This window comes from Hermetia illucens, chromosome 3, assembly GCF_905115235.1.
Source record: "Hermetia illucens chromosome 3, iHerIll2.2.curated.20191125, whole genome shotgun sequence".
Taxonomy (NCBI): Eukaryota; Metazoa; Arthropoda; class Insecta; order Diptera; family Stratiomyidae; genus Hermetia; species Hermetia illucens.
Genome location: NC_051851.1, coordinates 32,188,112 through 32,206,500, shown reverse-complemented (window position 1 = coordinate 32,206,500; position 18,389 = coordinate 32,188,112). Strand labels below are relative to the sequence as shown.

Sequence of the window (18,389 nt, the reverse complement as noted above, 5' to 3'; positions counted from 1 at the left end):
GGCTACACTTGGAATCAGTAAAATCGTACCTGTGATAGCCATGTAAGACTGACAGCTTAAGAAATTGGCCATTGGTGGGAGTCATCGAGGGTTACAGTCATAACAAATTAATACTACAAGATGGACGGTTGCCACTTGTCACTGTTCTCTACGAAAACATCTGCACATGGTGAGGGTTTGCAATGAAGATTTAAAAGGCAGGGCTTGTTATGAAAAGGACGAAACAACCTTCCACATCTAATTGGACATTACCAACTGAGAAATTTCAAATCCTGAAGAGGGGCATAGCCTAGTCTTAGGCTGACGACAAGAATGGAATTTTTCATATAGGATAGGCAGGACATACAATAAGTCAACAAGCTGGAGTATGAGCAAGATAACCCAATCCAATAAAAAGCGTCCCCATCCATTCATTTACCTTTTTTATGTTCATACCTCGTCATTCTCTATTTGAATTTTTATTCAATTTAACCTAATTTTCTTCGTTTCATTTGTTTGCCGCATTTTCAAGCAACCACTTAAAACCTGTCCATTCTGGCGGAAATCTTTAAAAAATTTCATAGACACTGATGTATATTTGACCGCTAAATGTTCCATTTCCTTGGGAGTATTGATTCATTCCCCGCAATGACAACAAATTTGGGCAACAGGCAATAAAACCACTTGGCAAAGCTAGGGAAGGATGTGAGCATGTATGTCATCTGACTCATCGAACAACGACGCCACACGACATACATGCTGAAGTTAAAATGAATCAGAATTTTCGCTTCCAACCATGCTAGACCATTTCACGAAAATTGCATCAGCTTGAAAACAGATGGCAAAAGGTTCAACGCGTCACAATAAAATGTACACAAAGAGTCATCCTAACCAAGTGACTTATTAGCACCAGAACTTCCAATTAACAACATCTTGTATCTCTCAGCAAAAATAAAATCTTAATTTTCCTGATGAGCAAATTCATCCGCACCGTGTAACTTCTGAAGTACTGCGGAAATGTGCGGGGGCGACCAGTAGACATTGTGGACTGTGTAGCATCTTATATAACAAGATTTTCCTTCATTCCGATTCGCATTTAAGACTAGGAAATAGAACCTCACAGCTTGGGTTGAATTGATTAAGAAAACTAAGCTGACCACCGTCGTACTAGCCATCGCACCAATTTTCCCGGGGGTTGGTCTGTATCTTACATATGTATGTTTATATTTGTTTGTTTTGTTTAACCTTGACTATGACTACGAACGCGATGTGATTTCTTGGCACCATCGTTCAAATTGTCGAAATTATTGTCACTTCTAGTATTATTTTTTATTATCGATAGTAGGAAACTTCGAGCGGTACTCGTGAGCTGATAACCAGAGACACGGGACTGATAAATGGCTGTGAATCAACAGACATTTGGCATAGGAAATAATACTAATGTAATTCTCTGATTGGCTAATGGGATTTTTCAATTAGTTGTCATTTTTTCTAGTTCTGTACGTTGCAGGGTGTTGAAAATGCTCTGTAATCTTATCATAGAATGAATTAATATGAATGTAGCAAAAGCAATACTCCTATCACAAATGGGTTTATGGTTACAGCTTGGAAATATCGCAATCGTAATCATATGGAAGATTACAGGAAATGCGGTCATCTATAACTATAATGAACGAGTTTCCACGTATTTACTAATGATTCCACGCTAGATAATTTTTAATCTTTTTTATAAAACTTATGATTGACACACTTGACCATTCAGGGATGAAATTTTTTCACTTCTCGTATCAGATAATGTTGCCATTAATAAGCTAACAATTGCTACTTTGCACCGTCTAAAAGTCTAATAAAAATCTCCTGCAACAATTTAATTGAAATGCTCATTGTAACAATTTAATGAAATTCAATTGAGTTTCGTAATTTCATTATTTTAATAAAATGAACTTCAATAAATTTCGAATATGAAATGATTTACTCAATTATCATCATTGGATGCTATTTCGCTCATCATTGAAGAATGAAGGGAGAAGAAACTGGACTTTTCTCTAAATAAAGTCTGTAATTTTTCTATTTTCAAAAACGACCTTGGTAATTTTCTCCATTTGTACAATAGCACTTGTGCAATTTAGTCTCGGAATCATCTTTTAAATTCGTCTTCCTTGATTCCTACTTCTCCTACATAATATAATTTGTTTTTTCGAAGCATAGGACCTTAAATTCAAATAAAACACAGAAAAATGTTTTTAATATTCATAAAATTGTCTTTGACAGATAATTTTATAACATTTAGGTCTGAATCTGATTTTAGCGTTGAATGTCGGTTTCCAAGTGCTCAATTGTTTCTGTTCTATTGGCGTATGCAAGTGACCTCGCATAACTCCAAAGAAAATAATCAAAAAAGGAGTCAAATCAAAAGGAGGTGGCCAGTTAACAAATCCAAATGTTTCATTCAATAAATTAATCGCATATGTGTGATATGTGGCTTGTGGCGCTGTTCTGCTGAAACCATGAGTCAGTTATAATTAGGACACGAAAAACTTAGTAGACATGTCTATGTAGCGTTCATCGTTGATTGTAACGTTCTGACCATCATAATTTTTGAAAACATGAACTAATGTCTGAGTGTAATTATGCGGTATTTCCAACGATTAATTCGAAATTTATTTCGAATCTTGCAGATCCTGCCGCGCCACAATCTGAAATAATAAAAAACTTGGTGTGGATATTTATTCTTGCAAATACCGGTATTTCGGGAACCACTTGTTCCCTTCATCAGTGCTAACAATAACAAAGTTTTGTTCGGTTCTTCTGTCAAATTTACGGTACGAAGAATGGATGCTGAAAGCACCTAAATCAAGATTTTTACGTAAAACTTTCCGTAAAGTTGTTGACCTTTAAATCTACCCATTATATGCGCATATGCCGTTCCCATGAATCTATATTCGACTCTGCACAAAGTTGTTTGAAGCAGTCTCTCTTGCTGTTAAGTAGCTTCAGGTGTCTTCGGACTTTCTTGAAAACTCGCGACTTCACCTCCGTTTCAATACTACCCGTTGTTCTCTAAGCCGCTCATCTGGCTCGATGGCACGTCGACACCTTCTGCGGGGGAAAGTATAACATCTCGGCATCGACCCGTCGCATGCCGTTGTCATACACTCCGTGAGATGGAGGGCTTTTTCCGAGGGTGTGCCCGTAAAGTGTCCTAGTTCAACCACTCATTTATGAATGTTTGTTTATCAATTGCTTTCGCAGACCAGCCTGACCTTTTCCTCATTCTTGGACAGGTTTCTAGCCGCTTGACTTGCTCGTCAAGTCAAAGACTATCGTCTTGTGATCACTGTGGGTGTAGTGTTCACTGGAATTCCAGAGCATATCACACTTCACTAGCTCCGTCGACGGCAGATCTACAACCGAACCGAGCCTCCCTTTCCGGTAAGCATTGACTTGCCCACCGTTAGCCAACATGATGTCTAACTGCGCGAAAGCCTCCAAGAGACAACGCAATCTTGCATTTCTCAGTAAACTTCCAACAAGTTTAATTTTGACAGGATGACAAATTGACACATTTGGATCATCATCAACATTATCCTGAACACCACCAATTGCTTATTGCGTGTGCACGTTCTGGGGGCATACACAATGCGTATTACCGTTTAGAGTAAACGCGAAAACGATCCATTGTTTCTTAAATTAATCGCTCTGATGGACTATTATGAGCACTATAAAATTTACATAATGTCCAATAAATTTGTCTAATTGAAAGATGTTTTTCAAAATAAATTTAAACATTTCGCAAATGTTGTCCTGCGTGAGCTCATTCATAATGAATTGCCAGACAAATCAAGAACTGTCAAATAGGTTGTCGCAGAAAGCAATGTTCTCCGCCTCTAAAAAATACCCTGTACGCTTCACGTTGTCGTTATCGGCAAAATACATTCCTTTTAAACCATTTTTCACCCTAGGGAACCAGGAAGAGGCAGCTAAGTCTGCTTACCCGATCGGGTAGATCTAGGTAATAGTCTTCATTAAGTCAAATCTGATAAACGCTTAGAGTCGTGCGAGGATGATCGTTTTTATGCAGGAACCATTCATTTGAATTCTACAAAGTTGGATGCGCAGTTTCAACAAAATCTTTGAATAGAATTGTTCTGTTTTTTTTTTCGAGAGAGGAATTCCGGATATATGATTTCTGTGACATCGAAAAACAGACCACTATCGCCTTCATATTCAATTCCACCTGAGGTTATTTTTGAGTTTCATTGAATTCATTGCAATATAGTTTGTAGATCATGACTGATTATTTGTGATGATTTCTTCAACGCGTCGATTTCTTTGGTCCCTGTTGAAAAGCCTAATCCCAAGCTTCACTACCTCTCTCCGCGTTCCCAAATCATGTGAAAAGACACTGGATTGGGTTACCGATTTTGAAATTGAAGAACGATAGTATAGGAGCAGATTCATCATTTGTCAATGTCTACCGCGATGTTGTAGTCAACTAAGAATCAAAACTTTAAAACCATAACTGTCACATTATATAAGTCATTTTTTCACAAATGCAGTAAAGAGTCACACAGAAGTAAAACCGAAATCTTGTCCGTCGTTGCCGGCTGGCGCGACTTGGTAAATCGGCCCATACCCAGAGATATCAGAAAAATGTTAGATGACGAATTGAACATGAAGAAGAACGTCTGTGCGAAATTGATTTCAAAAACGTTGTAAAAGTAGTTGATAAAATACACCGGTATGACCGATTGAAATATAATCATTTGCCTTGTGATTTGGGGCTTAAGAATACACTGAAAGTCTTCTTTGCTTGTAAGAGACGAGGGATAGAAATTTGTGGGCTAGCAACCTGCAAATTTTGAAGCTCTATTGCTACCGATATCCACTTTTCATCACATGGCACTCTTCTGTGCAGAAAGGGGTCCTTTTGCAAATGCAATGAACTTCAAACTTCCATTCAAACTGCCATGTTTTATTTTGTAAGTTCATGTGGAATCCACTTATCAAGCTTCTTCATCTTTTCAAGCTGTTGCAAGTGCCGAAATTGTCATATGCAGTGTATCTTAAAGATGCATGTGTAGCAGACTACACCACCAAGCGCAGCTCGTCATTGTCTATCGATTTTCGAAACACTACTGTATGGCTCGTTCGTTTACCGTGTCAGCTCCAAATGCCCTGCAAGTGTTTCTGGTTGCCTCCGCTGCGTTGTGACCAAATTTAAACTCATAAACGAAAAGTGCTGACATACTGCTGCTGCGACCCACCAAGTTCAACATCGACCGCTTGTATGATCCAGCTGTTGCTCGACATTGGGAGAACTATTTTGCTGATCGGACAGCTAAGCAATCCGCCGGAGAATGTCGATGAGCATTAAGTTGTCATCAAAAATGCTCTTTTCTCGGGTCACGTCGCAGCGTCATAATATCTGAATGACTATGGAAGCGTGGAAACGGATCGACGAACGGAAGGGGTTGAAGGCTCTACTGACTCCTGGGAGTGATGGCGGATGTGACGCGCTGGAATTCCGATGCCGAGCGAAATCCCGAGGAGTTAAGCATAGTGTATGCCGTGACAAGAGAATTGGCCATTGCGCTGGCCAGGGAAGCGGAAGATGCCCAGAATTCAATGATTTCAGAAATGTGTTCCACATCCCGAAAGAGCTTGCATGTGGTCGCAAATCATTCGATGGCTCCTATGAAGGATGTCAACGGTCGTGTTCACTGCGGTCGCAAAGATTATTGGTAAAATGATCCTAGAATGATTGATCGACAGAGAGCAAGTTGCTTTTCGCTTTCGAAGGATTTTGAGGTCCAAATCGAAGTCCGCCAGGGTTGCATCCTGTCGCGGATATTATTTCTTCTTGTTATCGGTCACGTTCTCCATGCTACCTTGTTCTAACGACGTGGAGGAATTCAATGGACAATGATATCTTTCCTCAAACACCTCGACTACGCTGATGGCATCTGTTTGCTTTCATCGGGTTATGGACTTTGGCCAAATGGCTCTGGATTTGAAAAGATACGCAAGTAGAAAATATGAAACTCGGAATCGAACGAAGCTATAAGTTTTATCAGGATAGCGACCCAAAACACACAGCTTACACCACAAAGCTTTGGCTTGTTTACAATTGCCCAAATGTCATTAAAACACCAGCTCAAAGCCCCGATGTCGATCGTTGTTTTGTGAAACCAATATACGTCCTGTAGATTCAATTTGGCAGCACTACGGTTCAAATTGCTTTTTAATAGCAGCCATACACCGCCAAACTATAATTCTGCCACCAACGTGCTTCACTCTTGCTGATAAATTTTTCCTTTTCAGAACTCTATTTGCCTTTCTCCCAGCTATTTGCTTCCCTTGAGAGGCAAATACATTAAATTTACTTTCATCGCTCTAAATTACATTTTCCCAAAAATCAGGACTATGATTAACGTATTTTTTAGCAAATTCGAGTCTTTTTTATTAACTTTGGAAATGAATGGCTTTCTACGAGAAACTCTTCCATTTAAGTCGTTCTCCGTATCTTTTCCTTAGAAATAAGTTTGCGGATCATTACAGAGGCCTCAGTTTGTAGGTGGTTTATGGACTATTTTGGATCTTTATTGATTTGTTGTTGCATATACCGTTCATTAGTATCCTTTTTCGTCCCCTTATCAAACTTCCTTCATTTTTAAGGTTTTGTGTAAAACAAAATCTTATTAAAATCGGTTTACTGTCTGTCTGTCCGTCACACGCATTTTTTTCGGAGACTGTAGGAGCGATTGACACCAAATTGGATGGTGGAAAGGTGGGAACTGTGAACGCTCACGTATACAGTAAGTTACATCCTTTTATGTCCAATTTAAGGGGAGGTCTCCATACATGCGAAAGGGGAGTGTATATTTTTTTTCACCAAATATAGTCATGTGGGGTATCAAATGAAAGGTCTCGATTAGTACTTTCCGGAGCCGGCCTTAGTTTCGACATTTGTTGAAAAGACGGGGAATCGAAAATGTTCATTTATTTCACAGGACCATTCTCAGAAACTACCCCACTCAAAAATTTGACAAAAAAACAAGAGGCTGCCACCATATGAGGACCAGGTCCCGAAATACCTTCCACACCGATATCCCTTCAAATAAAGTTAAGAATAGTAGTAAGAATAGTATATTACTATAATTTTAAGTAATTGGCTGCAAAACCCCCTTTTCATCCTAGCACCACGAAGTTTTACAGCAATGTAGGCTATAATATAGGCTTTATCCTACCAAGTTTGGTGGAAATTGCACTATTACTAACGAGTTTGTATGTACATAGTTCCTTTCATGATTTAATTGTGCGATAATTCGTGCCGTAAATAATGTTTTTATTATCCACCTAACAGATTTTGTAATAATACAAAACGCTAGAATGTGTTAGTTTAGGAATTATAGACGGCAAACAAATTGAATATTGTAATATTATGAGTTTTAGAGGCGATAAAATAGTTATGAAAGTACTGTGAATTTGAATGCTTCACGAAAAACGAGACCCTTTTGAATTAAAAAATATACTTTAGCTGAATGATAAAACATATTTGTGGTCATCTCTAGCTGCACATTTTCCTATCGCTCTGGCGGTTTGTACATCCCCGACAAATAAAATTGCTTACCTTTTTAGCCAAATCATTCATCGATTCAAATTTTAGACTTTTAGCTAAGAATCAAAAAGTTGCTCAGCAAACACGTGTCCCATCAATCCCAGTCTGGTGAGTAAACCCCTACTCGATTCTTAGCGATTTGACCTTCAACCAATGCTGATGTTTGTTGCAGATCGACTTATCAATTTGTGCGTTGAGGATTCTCTAAATTAATCCATTTTCCAGTCAATATCCGATATAGAAATCAATTTCCTCTTAATGCTATTGATCAACATTTGGAAAGTAATTTTCGGGGTTTCCTGTTGTCTTTTATTCACTCTGTAAGGCATCTTACTTTGAAGACCTTTCACATGGCTTTCAAATATATGGAATGGATATGGAGTTTTAAGTTCAAATAGAAACTTTTCCAGTTGAAAGCTATTCCTCAATCCTTTAAACGTTTTAAGTCTGGATGACGCCAGTAAAAGTGTCCTAGGTCTATTTATGAATTCTAATATCAATAAAAGTAAATTACGTTTTTCACGTGGAAGTATCTTTATTGCTAAGTACATCAAACTTCCCCGTTCTATTCTATATTACTTAGAATACATGTTTAACCACAGAAGATGTCTCCATTTAAACGGGCACTGCATCCGCTCTTCTGCATCTTCAAATTTTAGGAAAGGCATAAATATGCGCCGTAACATTTTGATTAACAATAAGTAGATACTTTTCTCTGGAGTCATAAAAACAATATCTTCGGCCAGATCCAGGTTTGTGGAATCATTCAATTACGTCATTACTGCGCACATCTTATCCATTCAAAAAACGATTATTATTTTAGAACCGAAATCATATCAACATGAGAGAAAGCAGCACAACTTGTTTTCACGCTGGGTCGAAAAATCATCTAAACAAAAATTACGTAAAATTGTGTTGAATATGAGCCAAAATTGCTATCTGCTCTCGACTTGAATCGCTGAAAAGTTTAAATTTCCTCTAACCAAATACAGAAAGCGACTCAAGCTACATTAAACTGAACAAATTTTCAGTTTAATATTTTTTATTTTATTATCTCCTTGTCTTTTACTTATTTTATGTAAAATGAATGTTTTTTGCGGATTTTCTTGCAGTGCTTGCGTTACGCTTTCGTCGACGATGAGCTGAAGAAAGGAATATTAAACTCTTTGTATGTTCGGCGGAAAACACAAATATTTACGTCAATGTTTTCTGCACGTGACTCTGCTGATTCAAATTTAGTCTGCCCCCTTTTTTCCAGAAACACTCATGACTGATATTAGTATTTCTTAAGATGACAAGGGTATCTGAAGGTGTGGGGAGCCATGATGAATTTGAAAGAAATTATCTTGAACACGGAGAAATGAGCTGGTTTTAGAGCCTGACATATGATAAATGCTTAAAAAACTTATTGCGTTTTAGATTTTTGTTGTCATAGTTTGCATAACAACGCTTTAGGTTTGAATGTTTTCTTTTCAAATGCTTGAACTTTTATCGAAAGGCATCACATAAAGCAAGAGAAAAGAAAAAGATCCCCTCGAAAATGTTCGCAGTATGGAGTGGAATGTTTTCATATATATAATAAAATCACTTTTTTTCAGTAGCTCGGACCCATTCTACAAATTTTTTGATGATTATTCAATTAGTCTTTTGCCCACAACGTTCATTATATATTCCTCATAATTCAAGGCATCTTCTTTTTCAATCCTGAAGTAAAATCGTTGAGTAGGTTTGATATGATTGAAATTCGACTATTATTAAACAATTATACTAGATTGAATTGTAAAATTATATTATTGTCAGTAAAGCCCAATTTGAATGGATTCGGAAAAAAATACAAACAAGAGAAAAACAGGCTGGTTATGTTAACAACTTTCAGGAATGATGATTCTAACACTTTTGAAGGGAACAAGTGGTTCTCGAAATATCGGTATTTGCAAGACCAATAAATAACACTAGCGAATAGAAAAAACCAGTTTTTATTATTTCAAAGAACGATTGTTGGCTTGTCTCCATGTCAAACTTGAGTCATTCGCTTTAGAAATCATGTCCTCCTCAACCAGCTTTCGACGTTGGATTTGCACGAAATTTATGTCTGTCGGGACGAGCCAGAATGTGGCACATCTCATGCACAAAATTTCCACCACAATTAACTGAGTGGTTCCATATGACACGCCAAGTTTTTGATCAATCTCTCTTAGGCTGGTATGACAATTTTCGACCACAATATTGTTGACGTTTTTGTTAGAGTTTGTTGGTTGAGGCAAATCCTCTATCACTGTGCGGTCACTTTTAAAATCTTTATACCATTCGTATACCCGAGTTTTCGACAAAGCAGACTCCTAAAGGCTTTTTGCAACTTTTCAATGCATCTTCATACAAAATTTCGTCAGCAACATAGAATTTCAAACGAATTTTTTGCTCAACAAAACTATTCATATCAAAATGTGACAAAATGTAAAAAGTTAATTTATGGCAACAGATGCCAGGCAGATACTAACTACTACTGCTGGTGCTAAATTATTGACATGACAGGTAAAATGTTACCAACTTCCTTGACCGAAAATAACCGATTCTGCCATGTGCGTTTCGTTTAAATTAAAAGTACCCGCTACTTTTTGACGATGCTGATGGTAGGGTAAGTTACTTCCGGAATCGCTTTCAGTTCTATTCTTTCTGGGAACTTTTTCCTGCTCTTATGCGCTTGGGTTCAGCGAGTTATTATTGGAGCTGTTCTTGAGCAAGAAAATCAATTCAATTCTCAAATGGTTTTCTGTCGTACGAAGCGTGTCCAAAACATCAACTATATACAACCAAACTAACTGACCCGTGGGAGTTGTCGGCGTCACTTCCACTTTATTAACATTTTTATCAGCTTATCGGAACTTCCTTTAATTTAAGAGTTGACTTTAACGCAATAAATGGATTCTGGGGATCTAAGCTAACAAAATCCAGAGTTAGAGCGTTATTTGAAGCAGGACGAGCATAAAAGTGCAATTTCCGCTTTAGCGGTAAGCCTATACACTAGCCGACTGACGTAACAAAAACACTCGATGTCATTGACTTCTTCATAACTGAGGGAATCTCAGACGAATACATCCATGTTGTGAATAATGAAAACATTATGTCCGATCACTCGCCTGTTATGATGCTGGTTAGCGAAAAAATGAGAAGAAAAGACTATCCCTTCAGGCCCCCCAAGTGAGCTGTATTCAAAAAATACATCCAAGTAAACGTTTACATAAATGACCATATCAACATTGCTTATAAACTCGAGGAGGAAATCGATCTGCTAACAATGAAGATACAAGAGGCTTCTTGGAAAAACACTCCTGCTCATCATGGACTAAACAGAAAATATGCTGTCTGTCTTGCTAAGGCAGACGAACCTAATTGCAGAGAAACGTAGAGCTCGCAGACTATGTCAAAGTGAACGGAAAGTAAAAAACGCTAAACGTTTTGACAAACAAGGCCTTTAGTGTTCCCTGTTTATTCCTTGGTGGCATCCATACAGATTGTGCTCCAGTTTCACTAGCACCACACTTACCGCTGGGCACATGATAAGCTCACAGCAGCCTTAATTTACATATAACAAGTCGGGAAACCGGAAGCTGGACGCTTCAGGTATGAAAGGTTTTGTGTATTTCTTTTATAAGGACATATTAGTGTGAATTTGTCCCATTAGTACGTAACACGTAATATTTGCATATATTATGTGATAATATTCACTTTCGGGTGATATTCAAAATCTTGAATTTCCAAAGAAGTGACAACTTTGGCCTATTATAACTTTGTTAGAAATAGTACGATTTCCACCAAAATCGGTAGGACTGAGCTCTATATTATAGCCTATATTGCTGCAAAATGAAGCAAGTGCTACTAGGATGAACTTAAGGGGGGTTTTACAGCCAATGACTAAAAATTATAGAAATATACTGTTATTAACTTTATTTGAACATATATCGGTATGGAAGGTATTTCAGAGCCTAGCCACCATATAGTGGCAGTCTTCTGATTTTTTTCAGATTACTCGGTTGGGCACTTTCTGAAAATGGTCCCGTTAAATAAATGATCACTTTCGACCCCCGAACTCATCGGCTTTCCAAAGGAAATTACTAACCGAGACTTTTCATTTGATACCCCACATGAATATATTTGATGAACAAAAATTTAGGAGTTAAATGAAATTTGAAGGTCGCACAAACGTTCCGTAATAAAGTACTTAGAAGTATATTAGACGCTCCCTGGTTCATTCGTAATGAGGATCTATATAGGGACTTGAAAGTACAGCTGGTTAGTGAAGTCATCAAAGTGCAAGCAATTACGCATAGCCACCGACTTTTCTCACATAAAAATAACGAAGTCCGAAAATTGATTGATATCTTTAATATAATGATACGACTGAAAAGAGTAAAGCCATATGACTTGCTAACATAAAGGATGCCTAAAGATATAAGCTACCGAGGAACAGCCAGTTCCTCAGCGAAGGCAACCGAAGTGCTGGGGTTGATCACAGGTTCTTCTCCCAATAAAAGCGAAATTCAAATACGCAAAGAAAGTTGCTGGATGAGGAAATTTCAGTGACAGTGGGTAAAAATCGCACACTTTCAGAGGACGTGAACCTTGGGGTGTTAAAAAAAATCAATGGTGTTTTTGGACGATCAGATAATCTCTACTTGGCGAGCATTCTTGAATGGTTGGTACTAGGTCCGGCAGGGAGTGGTGGGAAGTGGGAAAACTGGCGATATTTGACCGTCAACATCTAAGTGCAATTCTACTCCTTGTCGCCCTCATCTTCAGTACAGCGTCTGTATACTTTTGGTCGAGTTTGGCGATAATGCCTTGTTGCGTAGTTTTTGCGAGGAGACGTCGATACACTGTCTCGCTAATCTTAAATTCAAAAGACCGGGACCTGATTTTATAGCTTTTTTCTTGCGCTTGACGTTTCTGCTGGGTCTGTCTCTGGTTCTGGATTTTCAAGAGAACAAGCTGATTCTTTAAACACAAGTCCAGGTTAGAGTCCAGCAGGGCGTACAAACTCCCAAGCGTAATCATAGTGCAGTGGGGGCATATTGAGCGCAGCACAAAACACGTGGGATGCTTGACAATCACGTATCCCAATCCCAACGTGTTTTCCCATTTTTATTGCAATAAAAATCTTTTTTCTTTTGTCTGAATTATTCATCTTCATTCGGAACAATCTGCTACTTAGCAAGTGCACGGCCAATGGATGAAAAAATGGTATTCGGTAGGAACCGAATTTTGTGAGTAAGGCACAGGGGGAGGCTTCCCAGTTGAGTGCTTCTAACGTGTGCCGTGGACCGATTTTGCTGTATTTGACAGACCATTATCATGAAGACACATGTTCTTTTGCTGTCTCCTGTAATACTCTATTTGTTCTTCAACCACCAAACAGTTAAAGTCGCTTAACTGCTATTGGCATCGACTGGTATTAGTCGTTTCACTAACCTTTAATAGTTCATAATAGACTAGATTTGGTCCTGGCCCAACACTGCGTTTTGTTAAATTCGCATGTCATATGTACATCTGGTAGAAGTGTTAAATCCCGTGCTTGTCCAAGACCACTGTTACCGACTTAAAGGTTCAGAACCAATAAGAGGTTATTTTTCCGAGCTATTGAACAATCATGTCCATCGTTTTCCCGGAGTTAAGAACGGCTATCAAACATTGATAATTGAAAGCCCCGTAAAGAGAAAGGCCCTACATCAAAAAGTGCGAGTATCGACATCCCTCGTCACAACATCGAAATGAAGAGAAGAATAGGAGTCACACATTCAGCGGCTTCGTCAAAACTTAAAAGAACGATGAAACGGTTGAATATCGACATGGTGCATCCAGTAGGATACCAGGCCAGAATCGGCCAAAGTTTGAAAATTGAAACACAAGTCCATCGAAATATGGAACGTGTTCAGATTGTGAGAAGAGTTATATAATACCAACTAAAAGCCTGGTGTTGGTTTATTGTGGAAAGAATGTCAGAAATGCGGAAGCGGCCAGAAAAAAAAGGAAGAGCACATTTCTGAAAACAATAATCGCGCGGCACATCATAGCATCGCATGGGACGTGTATAAGCAATTAACAAATGCGGGAACAGCAGAAAGCTAGATGTGTAAGAGGGCCTAACAATTTTACAGGAACCAGAGAGGAATAGATTAAACCACGACATGAGCAACATTTAATTGAAACTGCTCAGAAAAGTAGTAGATGAGACACCTGTCAATAATCGCCTAATATCCAACATCCTTCGGTCTCACCCAACTGACCAAACTGTTTTCATTCGAAGACAAATTGCCTTCTTTAGCGAGTTTTAGTCTAAATAGTCAACAGAAGGATCAACGGCGATCTACGTAACATCAACGTCAAGTAGTTAAGCAATTAAGATTTAATTGGAATATAAGCAGGTATTAGTACTAAAACTCATTGAGGAAGAGGGCAACTGGTTCTCGAAATACCGGTATATGCTAAATAACATTTTTTTCGGCATTATAGGAAAAATTTTTTTCATGGCAAATTTGCTCTTCAATAAATTGTCAAACCAGCGCGTCCCATACTAAGAGTTGCTTTATTCGACGGCAGCAGATACGGCGTCTGCGATAAATATCAAAATGTCAAGTTATACAAAAGTTTGATGCAATAGGTGTGCAAGGATAACTGAATCCATCAGTCGCTATATGATTTGTGGTGTATTGTAGAGCTCAAACGGCATGATCACGATCTGAAATAGTGGTCGCTTTGGGATTGTGAAGGCAGTACCATCCTTAGACATTTCATCTAGAGTAATTTGTCAGATTGAGTCACTCAAATCTAGACATATAATGAATCTAGCCTTCTGGTGGCGACTGATCATTCCCCGGATGAAAGGCATAGAATAAGCGTCCTTCACAGTGACACTGTTCACTTTGCGTACATCAAGTCCAAGATGCATTTTACCAGGCTTCATCACCACGGTGACTGCGTGGCTTCGCATTTTGCGACTTCCTGGTGACTTCCAATGAAAACATCAGTTCAATATAAATTTAGGGATGCTTTTCGGCGACGGGAAGATTGCGAAGTCTTTGATTAATCGGTTTATGGTCTCCGAAGTCCTTACGTTCTAAATCCGCATGATTCGTCCCTTGAGCTGTCATGATATCGGTGCTCACTTGCTCTAATTTGCATTCATTGCCTTTAATAATTTCATTGAAAAATTCCGAACTATTATTGTATTGAACACAGAAAAAAGTGTTTTAAAATGATGTGTATCCCGACAAACGTAGATTCTAGATATGTGTAGTATTTGTGTTAATTAAAGATGAATTTTCCACGAAAAGATATTTAATATTCAGATTAAAAATTTTCCTTTTTTTGCATTCTTTGCAAAACTGGAAACCAAAAGCCCATTTTAGTGGCACACTTTGCGGAATAATTCCCGTCTATTTACAAAACTGATTTTTACTACAGAATATCTCTCTGGAACAATAGTCGTGACGTAAGCATTTTAGCTAGAAAATAATAGTCTAGTGAACTCTGATATGAAATGATATTAAATTTCATGATGAGTTTGCGAGTTTGATGCGTTATTATATCTTTGATATCTCTTCTAACAGTAAACGATGATAATGTGTAGTTTGTAGAATATTAAAGGCAATTAGTTCACACAAATGAAACTTTTTGTTGGTTTTTTATTTATTATTAAAATTATTTTTTCTTTTTTTCCAGGGTGGAAACAATGCTGGACATACCGTGGTCGCTAATGGACGTGAATTCGATTTTCATTTACTGCCCAGTGGCATCATCAATGAAAAATGTATTTCCATTATTGGTAAGTGGAAATTTCCATAGTAAACAATCAAAAAACAGGCATTCATTTTGCCCAATAATTGGCAAGTAGTTTCAGAAAGGCCGATTCAGGGAATAGTCATAACATGGACGCGAAAATTAATATTAAGTCGTTAATTAGTTTGAAATATTTTTTATGTCAATACTACGGTTACGTTAATTGTACTTACTTTGATATTGACATGATCTTGACTCCAAAGACAGCTGACAGTTTATCAAACAATAAATAATAGCGACAATGTAAAGTGAGTGATGACACTGAAACGATTACTGATTACGTTCAGAAGCGCCAACCAAATCATTGAAGTTATTATCGGAATAAAGTCAGCAAGTCTAATTTCACAAATTATCTCTTAAAAAGCAGAATTCTGCGACCATCAATTTTCTGCTGTCATGGAAATGAATCCGAATAAAATCAAAGACTTTAAGGTAAATTGATTAACGTAAAAAGCTGAAGGCTCAACTAGCCGTTGATTAAGTGAATTGTGTGCCCCGAGAAATGGGGTTTAACACTTAGGTCGACGACGAAGGGGAGGTTTTCATAGTTAGTCTGCTCTTAAACTTTCTAAAATTTGTTTTCTGATAAACGAAATGTTGCGACCTTGGGTTAGTTGGGCTAAATTGAATTTTTATTCGATTGACACCACCCACCCACCCGTGTTTCTATATAGAGAAACAGTTCGCGTATTCAATTTTTTGGATAGCCCTGAATTCATTTCATTCAATCCGTCTGTTTCGTCGGACTGATCTCTTTCTATAGCAATTTTCAATTAAAATTGTGAAATAGAAATTGTCAAGAGAATATTTGGGAACTTTACGGAATTTGGCGAGATCTTGTCTGTTCTGTTTTTCCAAACCCTTTTACACCAAATTCGTCGAATGGTGGAAAAGTCAGTCGCCACTCTATCAAAAATGCACGTGGTCTTCTATTCCCTGTGTCGTGCAATTTTAAAAAATTAAGATAAATGAAGTAAACAATTGTAATTACTTACGCGATTGGACAAAAGACCATCCTTAGTGGCCGGAGACGACCAAAAAACTTCAACGCACATTTTTCTATCTCTCTATGGTCATATTTTGAGTCCTCACTCTCCTATGTTTCACCCGATAACAAATACGGGACTAGTTTCGAAAAGTACTACTACCTTTCGTTTGATACCCCACATGGCCACATTTTATGAAAAGAAATGCTGTACCCTCCATTCACATGTATGGGGAGCCCCCTTTAAACTTAACACAAAATGACGCCACTTGCTGTATGCAAAGAGAACAACAGATCACACGCTCTTACCAATTTTCGTGACAATCAATTTCGCGGTTTCAAATCGGATGTGACAGACAGACATCGACTCGATTCCAATAAGGTTTTGTTTCACACAGTCTTTAAAGTCGAAGAAAAGATGGTGCAACTGATGGCCATATCACAACAGTTTTTCCATCGCTTGCCGCAGAGAGAAAATCTGATCTGTTGCTGATTTGCCTGGAGTGAAGTCTCTTTGGTATGGGCCAATGATGTTCTGGGCGTATGGGGCTATACGACCCAGCAAGATAGAGGAGAATATCTTATAGATGGTACTCAGCAACGTGATACCTCTATAATTGCTGCACTGTGTGATATCCCCTTTTTATATATGAGACAAATAATGCCTCGTTGTCAGTCGTCAGGCATTGATTCGCTGTCCCATACTTTGAGCATCAGTTGATGAATCGCTTAGTGCAGTTAGTCGCCTCCATATTTAACTAATTCGGCTGTTATTCCATCGGCGACCTCTGGTTTTTATGCCGATAAATTGCACGGACTGTTTCTTCTATGCTTGGTGATAACAGCATTTGTCCGTCGTCTTCCGTTGGGGAACTTCCAACTATCGATATTTTGGTTGTTGAGAAGTTCATCAAAATACTCAAACCATCGCTCCAATATGCCCATTCTGTCGGAAATCAGATTTCCCTCTTTGTCTCGGCAGGATGAGCATCGAGGTGTATAAGGCTTCATCCTGTTGACTTGTTGGTAAAACTTTCGCGCCTTGTGCCTTGTTTGTGGCCGTATCAATCAGATCGTTCTCCAGGTGATCCTTTAGGTGTTGCGGAGGGCTGTATTGTGGATGGCTTCAGTATTCACTCTCACCTGATTGTCAAAGGGGATTGGGGTGGTGTAGAGAGTAGAAGGGGAAGGTGGTGTCGTAATTCGAGCTCGGAGCATCATGCCAACGAGATAGTGGGCTGAGTCTATATTCGCCCCCCTATATGTTTTGACATTCATCAAGGCTGAGAGGTGGCAGCGTTCGATCAACACGTGGTCAATTTGGTTGAAAGTTTGGTTTGGTTTGGAGAGGCCCACGTATGTTTGTGAACCGCTTTCCTCGCAAATCAGGTACTTCCAACAACCATTTCGTGCGATACTGCTAATTGAATAATGTGCAATCCGTTATCATTGGTATCCCTATGTAACCTTAGGGAGCCGACGTATCGCCTGAATACGGGATCCTTCCCTACTTGGCTGTTGAAACCTCCAAGTATGATTTTGATATCATACTTGGGACAGGCTTCGAGGGTTCTTTCTGCTGCCTCGTAGAAGGAATCCTTCTCCGACTCTGCAGAATCCTCTGTAGGGGCGTGAACGTTTATGAGTGTATACCCTTTCGTTTATATTTTCAAAGCCGATAACAGCAGGTTTCATTTTTTGGTTGCCTTAGAAACCTACTCCGAGCACATGGTTTACTGGATGGCCGCTATAATATATGGTGTAGCGGATCTTCTTCAGGAAATCGGTCGCTGTCCATCGCATCCCTTGCAATATATAATATATAAGGCTGATGTAACAGTTACATCAGCCTTATATTGGGACAGGATATCGGCTAGCTGCTCAGCAGCATTCGGTCTGTACAGGGAGCGCACGTTCCATGAGAAAATGCGCAAATCGTTAATCCGTTATCGTTGCTGGGTTCGTCGTTGT

General features: G+C 38.6%; 1 protein-coding gene across 2 annotated transcripts in view; it reads left to right on the top strand.

Moving 5' to 3' along the window:
- Positions 1–18,389, top strand: part of LOC119650850 (adenylosuccinate synthetase) — a 54,446-nt gene that overhangs the window by 16,632 nt on the left and 19,425 nt on the right. For both annotated transcript variants that reach the window (XM_038053997.1, XM_038053996.1), the window contains exon 2: positions 15,317–15,419. In XM_038053997.1, coding sequence (XP_037909925.1) covers positions 15,317–15,419 — 103 coding nt within the window. The remainder of the gene's footprint in view (positions 1–15,316; positions 15,420–18,389) is intronic.